General features: G+C 38.2%; 1 protein-coding gene across 1 annotated transcript in view; it reads left to right on the top strand.

The window, feature by feature from the left end:
- The first annotated feature begins 1,235 nt into the window (after positions 1-1,235).
- RFX6 (regulatory factor X6) overlaps positions 1,236-17,480 on the top strand; it is a 32,086-nt gene continuing 15,841 nt past the window's right edge. Inside the window, exons 1-6 of the mRNA XM_058836028.1 lie at positions 1,236-1,404; positions 1,621-1,777; positions 3,370-3,493; positions 4,757-4,818; positions 11,581-11,658; positions 14,225-14,252. Coding sequence (XP_058692011.1) covers positions 1,236-1,404; positions 1,621-1,777; positions 3,370-3,493; positions 4,757-4,818; positions 11,581-11,658; positions 14,225-14,252 — 618 coding nt within the window. The remainder of the gene's footprint in view (positions 1,405-1,620; positions 1,778-3,369; positions 3,494-4,756; positions 4,819-11,580; positions 11,659-14,224; positions 14,253-17,480) is intronic.

The following is a 17,480-nucleotide window of genomic DNA, read 5'->3' on the forward strand; positions in this document are numbered from 1 at the left end:
AATATGGATTTGATAGATGATAGCTGGTCTGACAATGCATCTGTGCAGGAGTGGAAGTGGTCATATTTTGCTGCTTTGTAGCACTGGCGCAATCAATGACTTGAAGTGCAAGAGAAGACTGGAAGAGAGTAGAAAGAAAACAGCTGTTCATGAGCTTTGTGTTTGTGACAGCCCAGCACAATTTGATAGCTTGAAGAATGCTTCACAATTCATCCAGCATAACATTTCAGGACTGTTTGCAACCACAAGTCATACTACAATTTCCCAGTCGTTATCTGGAACACCTAACATTTTACTTTAATGAGAATTTATTAAAACAGTAGATGTTGTAGTGATCCGACTGAATTTCCATCCTACTGACAATTTTGTTCTCTGGAAAAAGAAAGGCCTGCTTTTTGCTATTCTCTCCTGCCATCTCACAGTCAGCATGCTGAAACAGAGCAAAGCAAAGACGCGTCTGCCAGATGAACGTACAAAATGAAGATGTTTTGTTCCATCACCCACAAAGTTACACTGGGAATTAAGGAAATATGGACAGTGACAGATAGTGTCCAGGAGGGTCCCATGACTGGCCCTGCGGCTGTCAGAGGCAGCGGCGAAGCTGAGAGCGCCCGTCAGTCACCCATCACCAATCTCTTGGTGAGAACGAGGAGAGCCCCCGCGGCCGCCTTCTGCCTGAAGGGACGAGGGAACCCTGCGGCCGCCCCTTGCCGCGGCGGGCCAGGAGCTGCTCCCTGACACCAGCCGGAGACACCGCCGGCGGGAGTTAATCATTAAATCCCCAGCAGATCCGCTCCTGGCCGGCTCCCCCGAACCTCCTCGGCTTCAGCCGTGCCCTGTCCCCTTCTGTCCCGACGGCGCACAGCGGCGGGAGGGGAAGCGGAGGCAGAGACGGAGACACCTCCCCGCCGCAGCCCGACAGCCGCCTGAGGGCCGCCGTGCGAGGCGGAGTCCCCCGGCGGGCGGGCCGTCCCTGCCCGCAGGGGAGCCATGCAGCCTCCCTGGACGGCTCCCTAGGGCACACCTGTCCCCGCTGCCGCATCGCCTCTCCTGCACGGAGGCTCTCAGCCGACACCGTCTCCGGCCGCGGTGCAGACCCCGGCCCACGCCTCGGCCGGTGCCCCGAGCCCTCAGGCCGCCGGCGCGCCCGCCCCGTCCGCCCGCTCCCGTCCCCTCCCGCCGCCCATGGGCGCCGCCCGCGCCGCGCCCAGGCAGAGCCGGCGCCGCTGAGGAGCATGGCCAAGGGACCCGAGCAGGGGGACGCCTTCCTGCACCTCCCGGCCGCGCAGGCGGTGCCCGCCGAGGCGCAGGAGGAGCGCTACGCGGGGCTGCTGGGGCGAGGCTTGCTGCCCTGCTCCCGGGAGGCGCTGCCCGAGCCGCCGCTGTCCTCCGGCATCAAGGCAGGTAAAGGCGGGGAGCCGGCAGCGGGCCCTGCTCAGCCCGCGGCGGGGCCGGGGCGCGCAGCCGGGATGGGCAGCGGCAGCGGCCGCCCGGGCTCCGGAGGGGACGCGGCTGCCGGGCCCGTCCCTCAGCCCGCGGCGGGAAGGGCGGGAGGGGGCGGCGTGTTGCGGGACCGTAACGATGCCCTTGGGTCTCTCTTCTTGTCCCCCGCGGCAGAAGAAACACGCTTCGGCAGCGAAGCCCTCTCCTCAGAAGAAGAGGATGCGGATTCTCACTACGGCGCGCTGACAGCCGCCGACCAAAGCCCGTCTTCGAAGAAGAGCATCACGCAGATCATGAAGGACAAGAAGAAGCAGACGCAGCTCACCCTGCAATGGTAGGGCTCCAGAGAGCCCCCGCTGCCCGCCTTGGGGCTCCAGGACCGAGCCGGCGTTCTCGTCACACTCAAAGGGACTTTTCGCTAACAGCTGAGCCGGCAAGGAGGGCGACATCTCACAGTTCTTTTAGAAAGAATTTGTCATTTTGGGGTGTTTCGTTAGTTGGTTTTTGTTTTCTGTTTTTGTTTTGAGGGTTTCTTTTGGATGAGCCTCATCTACAAATAAGGACACCCATCCCCAAACTTCTGAGCTTTGAAATTGTCAAAGGTTTGTTGCTTGCCAGAAGTCTCAGTCAGACTCTCACACTACGTGGCTATCAATGAAATGATTGCCATTTCATTTCATCAAAATGTAGAAATGAAGCATTATCTAAGAATTGCATTTGTGAATGGCTGCTTTAATTATCCTTTAAGGCTGTGACAGTTAGATTTTCACTGTCTTATAATGTATTTCTTTTACATTATGGTTCTCCCACCCATTGAGGCCCTAACTTCAGCTCATTTTATCTGGGAAAAAAAGTTATCCAAATAAGAGGTCAGATTCTGCAGACATTAATTGGCAAATGTTTATATTAAAGTACACTTGAAATTAGGGAGGGATGCTGTTGAATTAAACGGGAACTTAATTATGAAGTGCAGACTGTCAACAGATTTTTTTTTTCCCTTCTAACTGAAAAATCAGAGTAATCCAAATTATTCAATTTCTTATTCTAGTTTACATCTGACTTCTGAATGTAAATAGTTAAGGATTTAAGTTTGGTGAGTCCGTGCAAAATTATTCAATTGGCAGTGCTTACTACACAGTATTTTCTTACAAATTTGTGCAATTTGAGAAACAAATTTACTGCACATCATCCCAGCAGTAGTGAACAATGTAAAATGATAAAGAAAAAAACAACAGGACAGAGAAATGCCCAGCTGCTACCAAGGATTCTCTTCAAGTGAAAGCAGTCAGCTGGTTTTTGCTTCAGTTTTAAAAATTTTACTTTAATGACCATCACTCAGCACTTGTGTTCTGTAAACTGATTGGGATGCTACACAGAAATTCACCTTCTTCAAAACACACTGTTCTTTGTTTTTTTCACTGTGGTTTGAAGCATTTCCAGGTCCAGAGTGGAAATTAAAAAGCAAAAGGAGGAAGAAAAGAGACATTAGCTCAACATTAGGTGTTGTGGATACAATTGGACAGAAGATGCAAGTCCAGGTCCCTGCTCTTAAAAACTTTCAAAGGACTGGCTTAAACCCAGGTCTTCCATAGTCTAGTTAGGGCTTTTATTTTCAGACTAAGGCTAGCTCTTAGGTGATGATAATTTAGTTATTTAAATAAAGACAAAAAGTCCAGACATTGAAAAAGTCTCATTAAGAACAGGGATCTGGCTCCAGGTTTTCCATATTCTGCAACTATGTGTGGAGTCTCTCTGTAGTGCTTGTCATGTTCAGGAGAAATTCAGCTGTGTGCTCTGATGGAATTCTTCAGTAAAATTGAAAAAAGAAGAACAACCAAAAAAAGAGAGCAGTACCAAAAACTGGAAAGTGCAATCAGGAGAAATGCCATGTTGCTTCTTACTCTGGCAGTTTCTTTCTCTACACAGGCTGGAAGAAAACTACATTGTATGTGAAGGAGTTTGTTTACCAAGATGCATCCTTTATGCCCACTATTTAGACTTCTGCAGAAAAGAGAAACTGGAACCTGCCTGTGCTGCAACTTTTGGCAAGGTAATAAGTAAATGCCTTCATAATTTGTTAGGTATATTGTTTGGAAGAATCACAGTTTAGTACACTTGTGTAAAAATTCTTCTGAAATTCACATGTTTTCTACTTCTAATGTACATGGAGTCAGACTAACTAACTATACTGTCTCCTATGAAGGCATTTCTTAACATCACCTTTAAGAGAATGAAGCTGAAACTCCCTTTGATTTATTGGTGGTTTTTTGTGGGTTTTGGTTTTTTTTTTTTTTTTTGTAAATGTCATTCTCTCTAAGTGTTTCTTTCCTTTTTGTTCATGACATTAATAGGTTCTTTCCACAAAACCAAATCTGACATGGAGGACACTTATACTAAAGGCAGTGTAAAGTGAGATGTGATACAAGCAATAATAGAAGGGGAAAAGAAATTAATAACACTAAGAGCTCCCAAATGAAAAATTGTTGATTCATTCTCTTTTCTACCCTTCCCTACAATTAATCCTGAAGTAATATGATGAAAGAGAGATGTGAACTCTCAAATTAAATCCTGAGTATTCAGTGAAACAGGAAACCAAAAATACTTCAAGGATCATCTTTTTTGTAAACACTACTGATCTAGTAATGGTTTATACATAGCAAAATGCATTAATTAGATAAAATAATAATAATAATAATGAGTTTAAAATCTGGTTCATAAAGTGTTCATTTCCTATTTTATTCCTCATCATAAAAAAGTGGGTATCTAATTTTCATACACAATTTCACTATAAATGAGAAAGAGAGTAGGTTCCATTTAAACATTGTTTTGACAGTGATCTGTCTATTATGCAGATATCTATTAGATCTACCTCTATTACTGAATTAATTTTTCATATCACGCTTTCAAATAAAAAAATAATTTTTTTTCTAATTGTTTGTCTTTGAAAACAGAATAACTAGAGGGCAGAGTTTCCCCCCTGATTTTGATTAGATCTCTGAAGCAAAAGATACAGTTGTACTTTAGGAACTTGAACATAATAGGATTCTGGTGAAGAAGACTAGATTTTAAAATGTAAAAGTGAAAACACAGAGAACAGGTGGGATGACTGAGATACACAGCAAGGATGTGGACAAGAATGGAAGAAAGCCTACAGTGTGAAACATGGCCTAATCGTTTATCTCGTGCCATAAGTATCAAAAATGTTCAGTCGTGAACTACCTTAGACCATATATTTACACTATTATTTTTCTATGAACAGATTGCTAAGAAAGTTCACCGGTGTTAGAAATTAATGCAGTTATTTTCTCTTTAGACCATTCGCCAGAAATTCCCTCTCCTCACCACAAGGCGGCTTGGAACAAGGGGCCATTCAAAGTAAGGCACAATTACGTGTGTATCTGCTTACAGAACACATTTTAGGGATCATATGTATTTCCGTGTTTCCTTAATATGTACTAATTGGCAGGGGATTTTGTTCAGATGGTACACTGCAAGTGATAACTTTCATGTACATGGTGAAACTGATACTCAAACTCAAGCATTTAAGTTTGAAAACATTGCTGCATAATTTTAAAAATTAAACCGATTAAGCTTCTAAGTCTTGTAATTGCATTTATAGACCCATGCATATGTTGTAAATATATGTCAAAATATTAGCTCTAAAAAGCATTTATAATACATATGTCTTTTATATGTCTTTTATAACAGATAGATGTTTATCTTTTTATAAATATTGTTTTTATTTCTCTTTTGCAAGCCTAACAACTTTCATTATGTTCTCTATGTAACAATATGGGTTCCCTTAAATACACCACCAGAAAAAGTATTGTTTTAAATTGAAGTTAAGGTATACTTCTCCTCTTTATTGTGGGTATCTTATGAAACTGAAAAGTACACAATCTATAGTGCAGTAATTTCGTAAATAATGTATCCTATTAATTTATATGTTTGATCTGTGAAATATTAGGTTGTAGGAATAGTTCATAGACAATTCTATATCACCTAGTGGTAAAATTTTTATTGGTTCTGGTTCTGGCATTACGCTTTTGACCATAAATAATTTAGTGCAAAACTGTTGTGAAGAGTGGCAATACATGTATTCATAGCCATTTTGCTAATGAATAAGATAGAAAAACAGAATAATGATAGAAATAGAAGAAACTCAAAACACTCTGTTTGAAAAAGCTCTTTATTTTGAACTACTTAGCCTTGAAAGACAAAGTTACTCTTGTCTTTCGGTAGTTTATAAGCAAAAGTCAAAACAAAAGGAGACTGAAAAGAAAAAAAAACCTACAAGACTCGTTTTCCTAAGTGTTTTGCAATATAGTAGAAATGTCTGAAAGATAATTTTTTATTTTCATGGTTTTGGGGGGTTATTAAATGTTGTTAAACTTGGTTTTCTTCCTGCCTTACAAGTACAAGAAATAGCTAGTTAATTCCACCTCAGTTTTCTTGAAGAATAAATGAGATGTCGTTTGTGAATTTTAGGTTTTGTTGCAGAAATAATGAAGGTGTGGAAGAATTTAAATTCCAAATTTTTGCAAAGATATTTCTTTGAGCATGTCTCAAGCATTTATTTTGAATAACCATTAATATAAATAAAATCCAAAGGAAATAGTCTTCATAGAATGTTACTCCTTTTTTGTTTTGTTATTGTTCATTTTAAGAGAGTATAGTTCTTGTGTAGAGTCTTTCACAGTCTTACAAATTTATAATCCATTAATCTCTTCTAGGAGATAGCACACAGTCTGCAATGTATAGAGGAAAACTGGAACTGAAATTCATTTCTCTTTTTGTAGGTGACTTACAGATGCTGAGTAGAGGTGTTTTGAGGAGAGCAACTATTAGAAAGGTTATTTATTAGGGAAAAGAGAGATTTTGTACACTGTATGCTGTGGTGAACTTAACCTGTGATTGGAGGCATAAGATGATGTAGACATAGCTTTGCTGCTGGTGTTGTGTTTAAGATTTTAAGAGATCTGACATTCACAATCTGTGCAGGAATATTTGACAACATACTAATTCATCAATGCCGTGGTGAATTCTTAGTCAGGTGCATAATCCAACATATTTGGTGAACCACTTAGTTACAATGAACAAGATAATCCAAGGGTGAAGTGTCCCACATGCTCATTATGTATTTGTTCTGACATAACTCAGAGATTGATAAACAGGATCCAAGGAGGATCCAAACTTCCAAAACACTTCCTGTGTCAGCATGATTTTAGTACAGTAAGTCAGCCTTTATTAAGTAAATGAATATATTTCAAATATGCATACAGCTACAAAATTAATTGTGTTGGAACAAGTGTCACTATATTCCCCTTTTCTCAAAGTCATTAAACAATATTAATATAGAAATAACACATCCACAACATTTCTTTGGCAGATTCCATATCCCTATTGACCTTGTTGGTATTATGTGCCATATTTTCATATGGATTAACTGTTCCTGAACAATTTCCTCAAAGGAATGAGGCATCATCAGGTTTTGTTTGAACATCTGGCACTTGTTTCTCTGTATTTTTTTCATCAATTTTCCTCAGAGGCTTTTCCACTGCAATTCTTTTTTCTTCTAAGATGCATTTACCTCGATCTTGCTGTGCTAAAAGCAACCCCGCAAAAGGCACAAATGATAATATTTCCAGTTTAGGGACATAATATGGTCATATTTGTCAAATATGTCATAGACATATACATGTCTATGACAAGTAGTCATAGAGAAGTGTCAGTATAAATCATAGAATCATAGAGGCATAGAATGACAGAATGGTTGGGGTTGGAAGGGACCTTAAAGATCATCTAGTTTCAACCCCCATGCCACAGGCAGAGACATTTCAACTAGGCCAGGTTGCTCAAAGCCCTATCCAATCCGGCCTTGAACACTTCCAGGGATGAGAGATCCACAGCTGCTCTGAGAAACCTGTGCCAGTGCCTCAACACCCCCACTTAAAAAATTCTTTCCTAATATCTCATCCTAATCTACCCTTTTTCATTTTAATGATCTCTGATAATCAATTTTTCTATCTCCGGTGTGGGCTGTGTCCCCCTCAGAACTACAGACTCACTGAGGAGTAAATGAATTTCTGATTTCACCAGGTAGCAGTTAGTCACACAAATGTTATTTACAGAAGTATTTCCATTAATAATAAAAGACTGTTCATCAGTTTCAATAAATTACTAGTTACATTCTTTTAATGTTAGTGTGGACTCTAAATGTTATAAGCTGTGTCTGAGTTACTGGGACTAGTAGGAGAGTTCTTACTTGCAATTAAGTCATATTTTTTAAAGTGCACTAGTGTAGTGACATTGTGTTATTTCTACCGCTGCTATCTTTATTACCATATAATGCTAGCAGGAGCAGTATTAGTACTTGCTATTCCTGGCAGTGATGTTTTATAAAACAGTATTGCCCCAGAGCTCTGATCATTGTCCAGGACTCTTAGAGTCAGATGTTGCAAAAACATAAAAAGGAAGAAGACAATTCTTCTCCAATGGAATAATTGTTCTTAAATTTAGAGAAAAGTTAATGTCCTGGGAAAAAGTGCCTTCCTGGATGCTGCAAGCATGCATGGTAGTCTATTGGTAGAGCCTGGCTGTGATCAGAAGAAAGAAAAGATTTTCCTTTTTCTGTCATCTTCAAGGTGGTGGAAATTGTTTTTCTCCCACTCTGAAACAAGCTCTTTCTGACAACCTCTGAGCATGAATTGGATTTGAGGAAAAGCTTCTGCACTAACGTATGGAGTACAGTTGCTGTTGTAAGGTGTGAGATACACAAATGCTAGTTCCTCCTATGTTCCCAAACAACATTTGTCATCTCTAGTTCAGGGCAAAGGACAAACTTAAAACTGAGTCTGATGATTCCTATAATTCAAGTTAGAATCACTCTTTCTCTGTGTTTACATCCAACAACCCATTTGTGCAAAAGTGTCAATACTAAAATTAATTTAAACATTTGGCCAAGAAGGTCCAACACATTGGTCACAATTTTGTTAATAAAATACATTGATCTCTCATGCTCATGCTAATCATTCTACATAGCTGAAAGTAAGGAAAATTTTCTATTTTCACTCTGCTGAGTGAAAGCGGATGCATTGCCATAAATCCTGCAAACTACTCTCTCACATTAGTATTTCATGAGCAACAGTTCTCTGTTCTGAATCCACCTTTTTTGCATTGGTAATTTTGAACATACCGTGGTCAATGCTAGAAGTCAGCTGTTACTTTCACAGTAATATGAATCACCTGAAGCAGCTATTTGGGAAAACGTACAGACTGCTCAGCCCATACACATGGAAGACTGTTTGAGGTCAAGTTACAATTTAATTTCTTTGTAGACTTTGATCAATGATGAATCTTAGCTTTTATCCATCATGTCTGAAAACTATTATCTTATTTATTAGGAGTGATTTAGTGGGTTAATAAAACTGATATGGCAGCTGGCCTTGTGATAAGAAGTTATTGCAAGTCCCTGAACAGCTTAAGCCTATCATTTCCTTATCAGCTATCATTTGTGTCAGTGTGTGCTAAAATCAGAGCTACAAGTAGTGTAGGAACATATGTTGCAACAAACCAATGAAATTAAAAGAGAAAAGTAGTTCAGCTTGTTTTATAAAATGTTTGTTTCAAAAATTGAGAGTAAATTCCTCATAGTAACCGATTACATTTTGTTAATCACACATAACAAATAATAAATAATAAAATGCAAATACACTGTACATACACATATAAATATGCACATAGAGAGAAGGAAGGCATTTGAAGATGTAGGTTAAAGATGTTGTTAGTGTGTCTACTACTCTCTACAGGGAGCCCAAAATAAGCTATTCAAATAATGGCTTGTAAGAGAATAATCATATCTTATTACTCTATGGAGTGCGCCAGACAGAGCTTGAAAAGTAAAATTTTATTATTTTCAGTAGTTTCTGTGTTGTGAATAGATAGCTGTATTTCTTAGTAGTAAATATTCAGCTACACATTTGTGAAGAAAAACAGAATGATACCTGTTGTGCCTTTAATACACACAGAATATGTGCTGAAAATATCTATTCTCTGCATAACAAGATGTCTCAGTGATAAATTCTGATATCCTGGGACATTTCAGCAGCAACAAGTATATTGCCTACCACTGGATACTTGAGAATCTAAATCATATAGCAATTCCTGTTCCTAGCCCAAAAGTATTGATATTGAATTAGATGTGGAATAATCTAGATATTGAATCATAACTTTGTAAAGAAGTAATGCTCTTCCTTTCCTCTGGCCCACACCAACCTTAACTGTAGGGAATGCCAAATTTATGGTGAAAGTGTAAAAATTTTTATTTTAGAATCTAAAAAATGGCATGTGATTGAAGCTGGGAGATTTAAACTGTTGGAATGAGATGTGGGCAACTGGTTGCTTGCGTGGCAAATGACAAATGGGCAGATAACATTGTTAAAGAAGCAGTCACAACTTTATTCTGTTTTTCATCCTGTTCAATGGACACCCTTTGCAATGTAAAGACTAAGTAAATGCTTTATTTCAAAGAATCCATAATGTGTATTTTCATTATCTCTTGTGTCACAGTATAGAAAGAGGGGAGATGCTTTTGGCTTTCTTAGGGGTTGACAGGTGCTACAGTGAACTAGAAGTTTTATGGAGACTCACCAGTTTCAGGAAAGCAGTAAAAGTGATGGTGCCACTTTCTGTCATGTTTCTTGGCTGTAAAATCCTGAATGCACACAACAGACTGTCCAGAAACAGAAACAGAAAAACAATTTCAGCTGAGATTGTCAAAGCTACCTAGGCTAGGCAAATAGATCATCCTAATGAACATTTTCTTAGTCATAATTTGTATCTAATGACTTCAATCAGCTTTGTAAATATAAAGCACGTGAGGGTTTTGTTCTTACCTGTGACAGTTCCATACAAGAACAAACAAAATACTGTGATTTTTTTTTTTCTTTTAACAGTCATCACCAGGAACAGCAGAGATGAGACGAGATGAGACTAACACTTTTGTTAATTTGTTCTATGAACTATTTACTGGGGCTTTGTGTCTTAAGAATGTATTTCTTGAAGCTTTTGGGGAGTTTCAGTGAAATCAGTGCAGTGTGTTGGAAAGTGCTGCTTTGAAGCAGCTCAGTTAAACCAGCTGCCATGGTACTTTGAAGATAATTTTAGTAAAAACAAATTAACCTTTCTATTCTATCCATAACATTCTTAGACAAATTTGGTTTAACACAATCAGTTTTTAAGTCTGTTGAGTGGAATTTATAAGACAGGGCCTATCAACTTTGATAGATGAAGTCAAGCAAACTTTGCTAAGACTGGTAAGGAAAGAGCTGCCCCCAGCTTGCTCTCCTGCCCTTCTCTCAGAGGTCACTTATTTTGTAGTAAAATCAGTGGAAAGCAGTAAGTAGCTACTGCACAGCCAGTTTTCTTAGCACCAACCTAATATTTTTTGCATCTTTGGTGTCTTTGGTTAAGGTGCTGGGTGTGAGCACTGCAAAGCCTGAGCAATCGACATGTTTCCTTTTTCAGTCTCTATTTGGGAGCAGTAATCTCCAGGAGAGCAACAGGGGAGACAAATATGGATGAGAAGTGCCTAAATGACTTAGTAATTTAGAGTTAGTCAGCCTATGACCTGACAGAAGAATGAATGAATGACATACCATTATTAATCATAGGAGACTGAGCACTGAGTTATAAAGTGCACTGGCAAGCTATTTGCAACTGAGAAAGGGTCTGAGGGACTGTCTGAATGTGGCAAGTGAGATAAAATGAACCTGATAGATCAAACCCAGCACCCCTTCAAACAAATGAACTGAAGCAGAAGGCATATTAGGGAAAAGAGATGTTACATGTTTCTGGGTTTTCTGTTCTAGCTACATTCTTCTAGTAAGAGAGAAAGTATTTGAATTTTAACCCTTGAATTTTGGATCAAATCATGACAATACTCTTTTCTGCGGGACTAGATTTTGTTCCGTGTCAGTGAAAGGAATTCTTAGACCCTGTTTAGAAAAGTTTTCGGAAAGCATTTAAAGTCAGTCTGACATCTTTCTTTACTTTTAATTTGACAGCTTGGTATACTGTATGATTATAATGTCACTCATAAATGCTTCTTTTTTTTTCTTTTTTTTTCTTTTTCTGCAGGTATCACTATTATGGAATTGGCATTAAAGAAAGCAGCGCATATTACCATTCTGTGTATTCTGGAAAGGGCTTAACCAGGTAAAATAACTTCTGAGACTTAATCAGTGAAGGCTTAACTATAATCTTCCCTTAGAAAGGCATATATAGGACTCTAATTTTTGTTTCTACCGGAACTAGAATTGCTGGTTATCTCAGTGTTTAAAAGGTTGATGTTTTGTATTTTGCTACTGTCTTCCAGTTTGACCCCATCATAGTCAGTGTAGAGCTGTCAGCTTTTAGCAGCAGAACATTTGTTCAAGTTTGTATGAGGGAGCAAAATCCCATTTCCAGAACACTTGTCTAATTTTGTTTGCCTGTGTGTCACTCTATGGGTTCTTTCCCCAGGACAGCTTTCCATTATGAAACGTCTGGAGAATGGTGTGAAGCTGGCACCTGTGGGGCAGGAGGGAGGGGTCAGTGTAGATTAATATTTACAGGTCCTTTGACTAGCTAATATCAGTTTAAACCTAACCCAGGAAGCTCTAATTATATTTATTTAAGGGACAGCTAGCAGGATCAATACGTTACGATAGCTGCCTGTTGGTTTGCCAAAGATTAATAGTTCGTAAAACAAATGTCTCTGTTCACATATGGCTTGAATGACGGCTTTCATTGTCTGTGGCAGTATACCTGGATAAGTGGGACTCTGAGAAAGGAAAGGAATAAATGAGTTTATAATCACATATAGAAAATTTGACTGGTGGCAGATTTAGGTTATATCCAAAGAGACCTTTTGCAAACAATAAGACAAGTGTAAAATGTAAGCGTAACACTGCCAATGATGCTTAAAAAGGAAGGGTTCTCTCCACAATACTCCTAAGCAATACTTAGGGTGTAATAGATTAGAATATTCTATTTCTTTGTCTGGTGTGTATCCAGAACTGTAGAGGTGTTGATGGTACACAGTGTATTTTTCTTTCATAATACAGAATTATCTTGAATAAATTGTTAATTTTCTTGACTAAAAGACAGTTATTTTAATTTAAAGGAATATAATAATTCTTACTCCTTGGCTTTATGTAAGGCAGGCACAATCTAGTAGCAATGAGTGCAGAGAAAGTGGAGGTTCTGCAAAATTCCCCAGGGCTGGATTTCTGAAAGTATACACTCACATAATGATGGCATAGATATCTCTAAGATTTTCAGGACTACTCACTTGATTCACTAATTAGGAACCTTTTCTTTGTGTTAAAACCTGTGCTGTCCTGTATGGGATGTTGAATTTTCAGGGTCCAGCAGTTTAACTGAAATAAAGCAGAAGCTCAGATGCTCATTTTGCACAGTCTGGCCAATCACAGTTGCTGGATTTTTCTGTGTGAAGAGAATGATGCAGTAGCCTAGGGTTAAGGAAAAGCTTCTGGATAATGAAAGAATCAGGCAGTGTAGGGATTCAAAACTCCCAGTTCCTGGCTGCAGCAGATAGTGATCCATAAATCTGTCCTTTATGTCTCTTCTAGTTGTTGAGGCTCTGGAAGAGCAGTGCTAGCAGATGCTGCCTCACATTTTTGCTGTACATGCAGTGTACATTTTGCTGAACATGTGGAAACCCGTAGTCCAAAACAAATACATCTAGCTTTGAAGTTAATTAGATCCACATTGTAATCAGCTGAGTGATCCCTTCATTTATACTTAACTATCAACACACAAGGGAACTGTCTAGGTAACATATGCTGGATTATCATGTGGTGGGAACTGTCAGACACCTGTGCCAGGCCTGGGCAGGTGGAATTCCACAACTGCTCAGCCTCTGGATTTCTGAGAGCATCTTAGAGAGCAGGAAACAGCCAGAGAGCATCTCAACAGCAGGAAACAAGGATATTGCCACTAATAATTATGAGACTTCATATTGCCCACAGTATCTTATCAGCTGGCAGCTAGTGGTACAGGAAATAACAATAATCAAACAACATTTATCATTATACTGATCCATTAGAATCACTACTATTACACATTCTCTACTTTAGTAGTTATAATTTAAAATGCTCTTTCTGGTTTCTGCACCGAGGGGTTGTCTGATAGTCCAGTGACTTCATTTGGAATCTCTCAACTGGACTCTTAGTAGGACATTCACTATACTGCAACACATTTTTGCCAGTTAAGGAATATTTTATCTCAGAAATGTATTTCACTGCATCAAAATAGTACTGTAGTAAAAAAGAATGGGAAATCACTATGATATCCTAATTTTTCCAAGAAATGTAAATTATATATATATATACTTTTTCTACTCTCTGTTTACTCAGCTCTGTCAAAAACTGCTTGTATTTCCTTATAAAGACATTATGGACTTGCACATATGCTACCCTTTTGCTGTTTGTGAAGTGGCAAAAATTCAAACAAAAACGTGAAACTGGATTTTATACTTTAGTGTTTAGTCAGTGGTCTTAATCTTCATGTTTTATAAGACATCAGCAGGTTTCCTGTTATCCCCAGGTATTTGAAAATCAGCAGAAGAAGTTAAGGAAAAAAAAAATAAAAAAACCTTTAAAACCTGTAATAGCATTTGGAAAAATGTGATAATTTTCCTAATAGATCATACATATATATATAATCTCTACAAATGTTCTGCCTAAGAAAAAATAATCAAAAGTGTTTACTTTCAAAGGTTCTCTGGAAGCAAGCTAAAGAATGAGGTAAGTGCTGTTTCCTTTTACTTCTGTTATAATACAAATATTATGTGACCTGTGGTTTCCTTCACATTTATTTCTTTGAAAATTGCAACATTATTTTTCATTAAATATTTGACTGCATAACCCTTTTTAACAAAGCTGAGTATTTGCTCCTCTAAATCTACAAGGAAAAACAAGATTGGAAAACATCTTTTAGGGTTTCCATTGCAATCCAGTTACCCATAACCGTATTTAAGCAAAGGATCAAACTCTAGCTTTATTTTTTTTACATGTTGCTTTTGCAAGAGGGCTTTTTCAAAATCTTGTATGTCTCACAGGAAGCTGAAAAGATTTTTATTTTTTTAAAAATAAACTGAAATTGATGCCTCCTAGTCAGTATTGCCTTTATTTTTTGCTCTTCAGGACATTTTGTTATGTCTTTTTGCTGCTTTTGCTTGCTGGATGGGACAAATAGCAGCTTTGAGTAACTTCTTATCAGCCTTATAACCTTCCACCATACTTGTTATTGAATATCTTTAGAGTAAAATAAATCATAAAGTCTTGTAAATGGTATGTTTCCAATTCCTATTGGAAATATCCCTTCTGATGAACTGGATATGGTTTGTTAGTTTTTGTTCTCCAGCCCCCCATAAGTAGTCTGTATTTTTACTACTGTATACTATGGTATAGTCACTGTCATTCTTGTCATATTTGTAGTAGAAAATTATGGATTATTGTTCATTAAAGGTTAAAGGTTGCTTACAGTATTTTTATTTGGTACTGAGTTCAACTGGCATAGAATATCCTGCATCGATATTATTAAACTACTAAACCTGCAAAAGGACATAGGGACATCTCTGCCACACTGCCATGGAGAAATGTCTTTAATGTGCAATACATGTTTAAATATGACTGGAGCTGTTTGGGATACTGTTAATTGGCATGGACCAAAATAATGCCAGAGGCCATTCTGAGTAATACTGTTCCAGTATTGCCTGGGAATGTTCCCTGACACCATTTAATTTACTGGACTAAATATACCTTCTGTGATCAACTGATACACAGCAAGCCTTTCACCTTTTTCATTTCCAGATAAGCAACTCCTAGCTGATAGCAGACATTTTTATTGGCCCCTGAGAGTGTAGTTTTGCTCTATTGATTTTCATCCCCCTTATTACCATTATCTCAAAGCCATCCATGTCTTTCTACATGACCTCTTGGTCTTCCTCTGTTGATGATTTCATTAGCTCATGTCAACCAATTTAATCTATGAAATGTTCAGTCAAATCAGCCCCAAGTCTGATCTATGGGAATTTGCACTTCAATCCCTTTTCAATCCAGTAGTTTCCTTGTCAACACAACTTGTTAGCATTTCACCTAGTCAGTTTCTTAAATATTTTTACATTCTTTTACTAATCCCCACTCTCACCAGCATAACTGATCATTTCCCATAGTGACACCACGTCATGTATTTTAGTGAGGTTCAGATAGATTAGATCTGTTGCATTTTCCCTGTTCAGATAATTTGCTATCTTATCAAAATAAGATAGTGCTATGCCATGGGATATCCCCAACATATTCATGAGCACTACTGAAGCATTCATTTGTTCAGAGTTTTGGGATGGAATATATCTGGTTCCTTTGGCATAAGTCTTCCATCTCAGATGTGACATTCCCAGTCTGACTTGGAAACAATTCCACAAATCTGTCTTATTTTTGACCCAAAGTTCCTTTACCCTCTCAGAAAAAATGTTCACAGATAAGTCAGTGGAAATAAATGAGAAAGGGCACATCATTGTGAGTCCTTAATTGTGCAGCTCAGTATTGTCTGAAATTATTCAAGCAGGTACTAAGAGGAAAAAAAAGTCTTTCAAACTGAATTATAATAATCTCAGTGTATTGAAACTTAAGCGTTATATTTTCATTAGTGGGAACAGGTGATAGATACGTCCTTTCTCATTTGCTTGAAAGTACATGCAATTAGGTATTCCAAAAAGATTTACAACAGTTGCATAAGGTGTAATTCTCAGTAGGAACATAAAGACATTGAAAAGAGGTTAAAGCACTGATTGTCTAAATATACTGAGTAAATGGCATTTGAATGAACACTTATTGAGTGCCAGGGACACTGTTTACTTCTGGTACGTTTTATCACATTTTCTAGTATTCTCTCTGTAGGGGGAGATATCAGCAAATTCTTTTATCTAAACCAGTTAGTGCACCATTAGAGTCTGCATGGTTAATTAGGCAGATAATATTACTGTCATTATCTTAATGTTAAATGGCCATTAGAAACAGATGGCATTAAATTGAAAGGGCAAGTGGCAGCAGGTTAAAATATTAAGCCTAGAACTGAGGTACAGTCATATAAGTCCATTAGCAAGGTAAAAAAAAAAATGCAGATTATCTTCTCTTAAACCTCCCACCACCATCACTGCCTTTTTTAAAATGAACAGCTCTCTTTTAATCAGAGCTTTTAATATATTTCATGGGTAATTGCATAATAAAATCATTAAGATTACTCCTGTTAAAAAAAATACTCTCCTTATACTGATAGGCAATTATAACACTACAAAAGTATTGACCTGAAAAAGTAGTAATGTTTCTAAATGTCTACAATTTCTTTTACTAAGAGCTTTATATGTGTTTGAACAGGAGATAGTATAGGCAAAATTACTTTACATGATATATGCTTTTGGATTTTTGCTGCCTGTTTTTTCAGACATATCACCCAATAAAAATAAGGCTATATTTATGTTGAATAAGTCAGTTACAACTGTGGTTTTATGAATTCAGTATTTGAGAAAATTTCACTTAAAACTGCCCTCCAATTAATGAGTCAACATTTACAGAAAAATAGTTTCATTTGCACACTTTTACACTGTATGCTGCACTATATACCTACCATTCCCACTTCAGTGAAATCTACTTGTAGGCAAAAGGGTACAAAAAGGTCATTTCAAGTTCCATTCAAATGCCTTATGCAAGATCATAAATTTCAGTCATTAGTTCAGAGGGAATCTGCACAGAAGTAATAAGATTTCCATAAGATTTCCCCCAGGAATATGCAGAAGGCCAGCTTGTGGCTCTGCACACTGACTTGACGTAGGGACTGGTCAGGCTAAAATAGAATTAAGGGTTTCATCCAAATGGTCTTCTTTAGATTTGAATGCAATCCTATGAGAATAACTACAGTTCAGCCATTAAGGGCAGAACCATAACACAGATTGCATTTCTTTTCTTGAGGGTGAC

Source organism: Poecile atricapillus, chromosome 3 (genome assembly GCF_030490865.1).
Source record: "Poecile atricapillus isolate bPoeAtr1 chromosome 3, bPoeAtr1.hap1, whole genome shotgun sequence".
Taxonomy (NCBI): Eukaryota; Metazoa; Chordata; class Aves; order Passeriformes; family Paridae; genus Poecile; species Poecile atricapillus.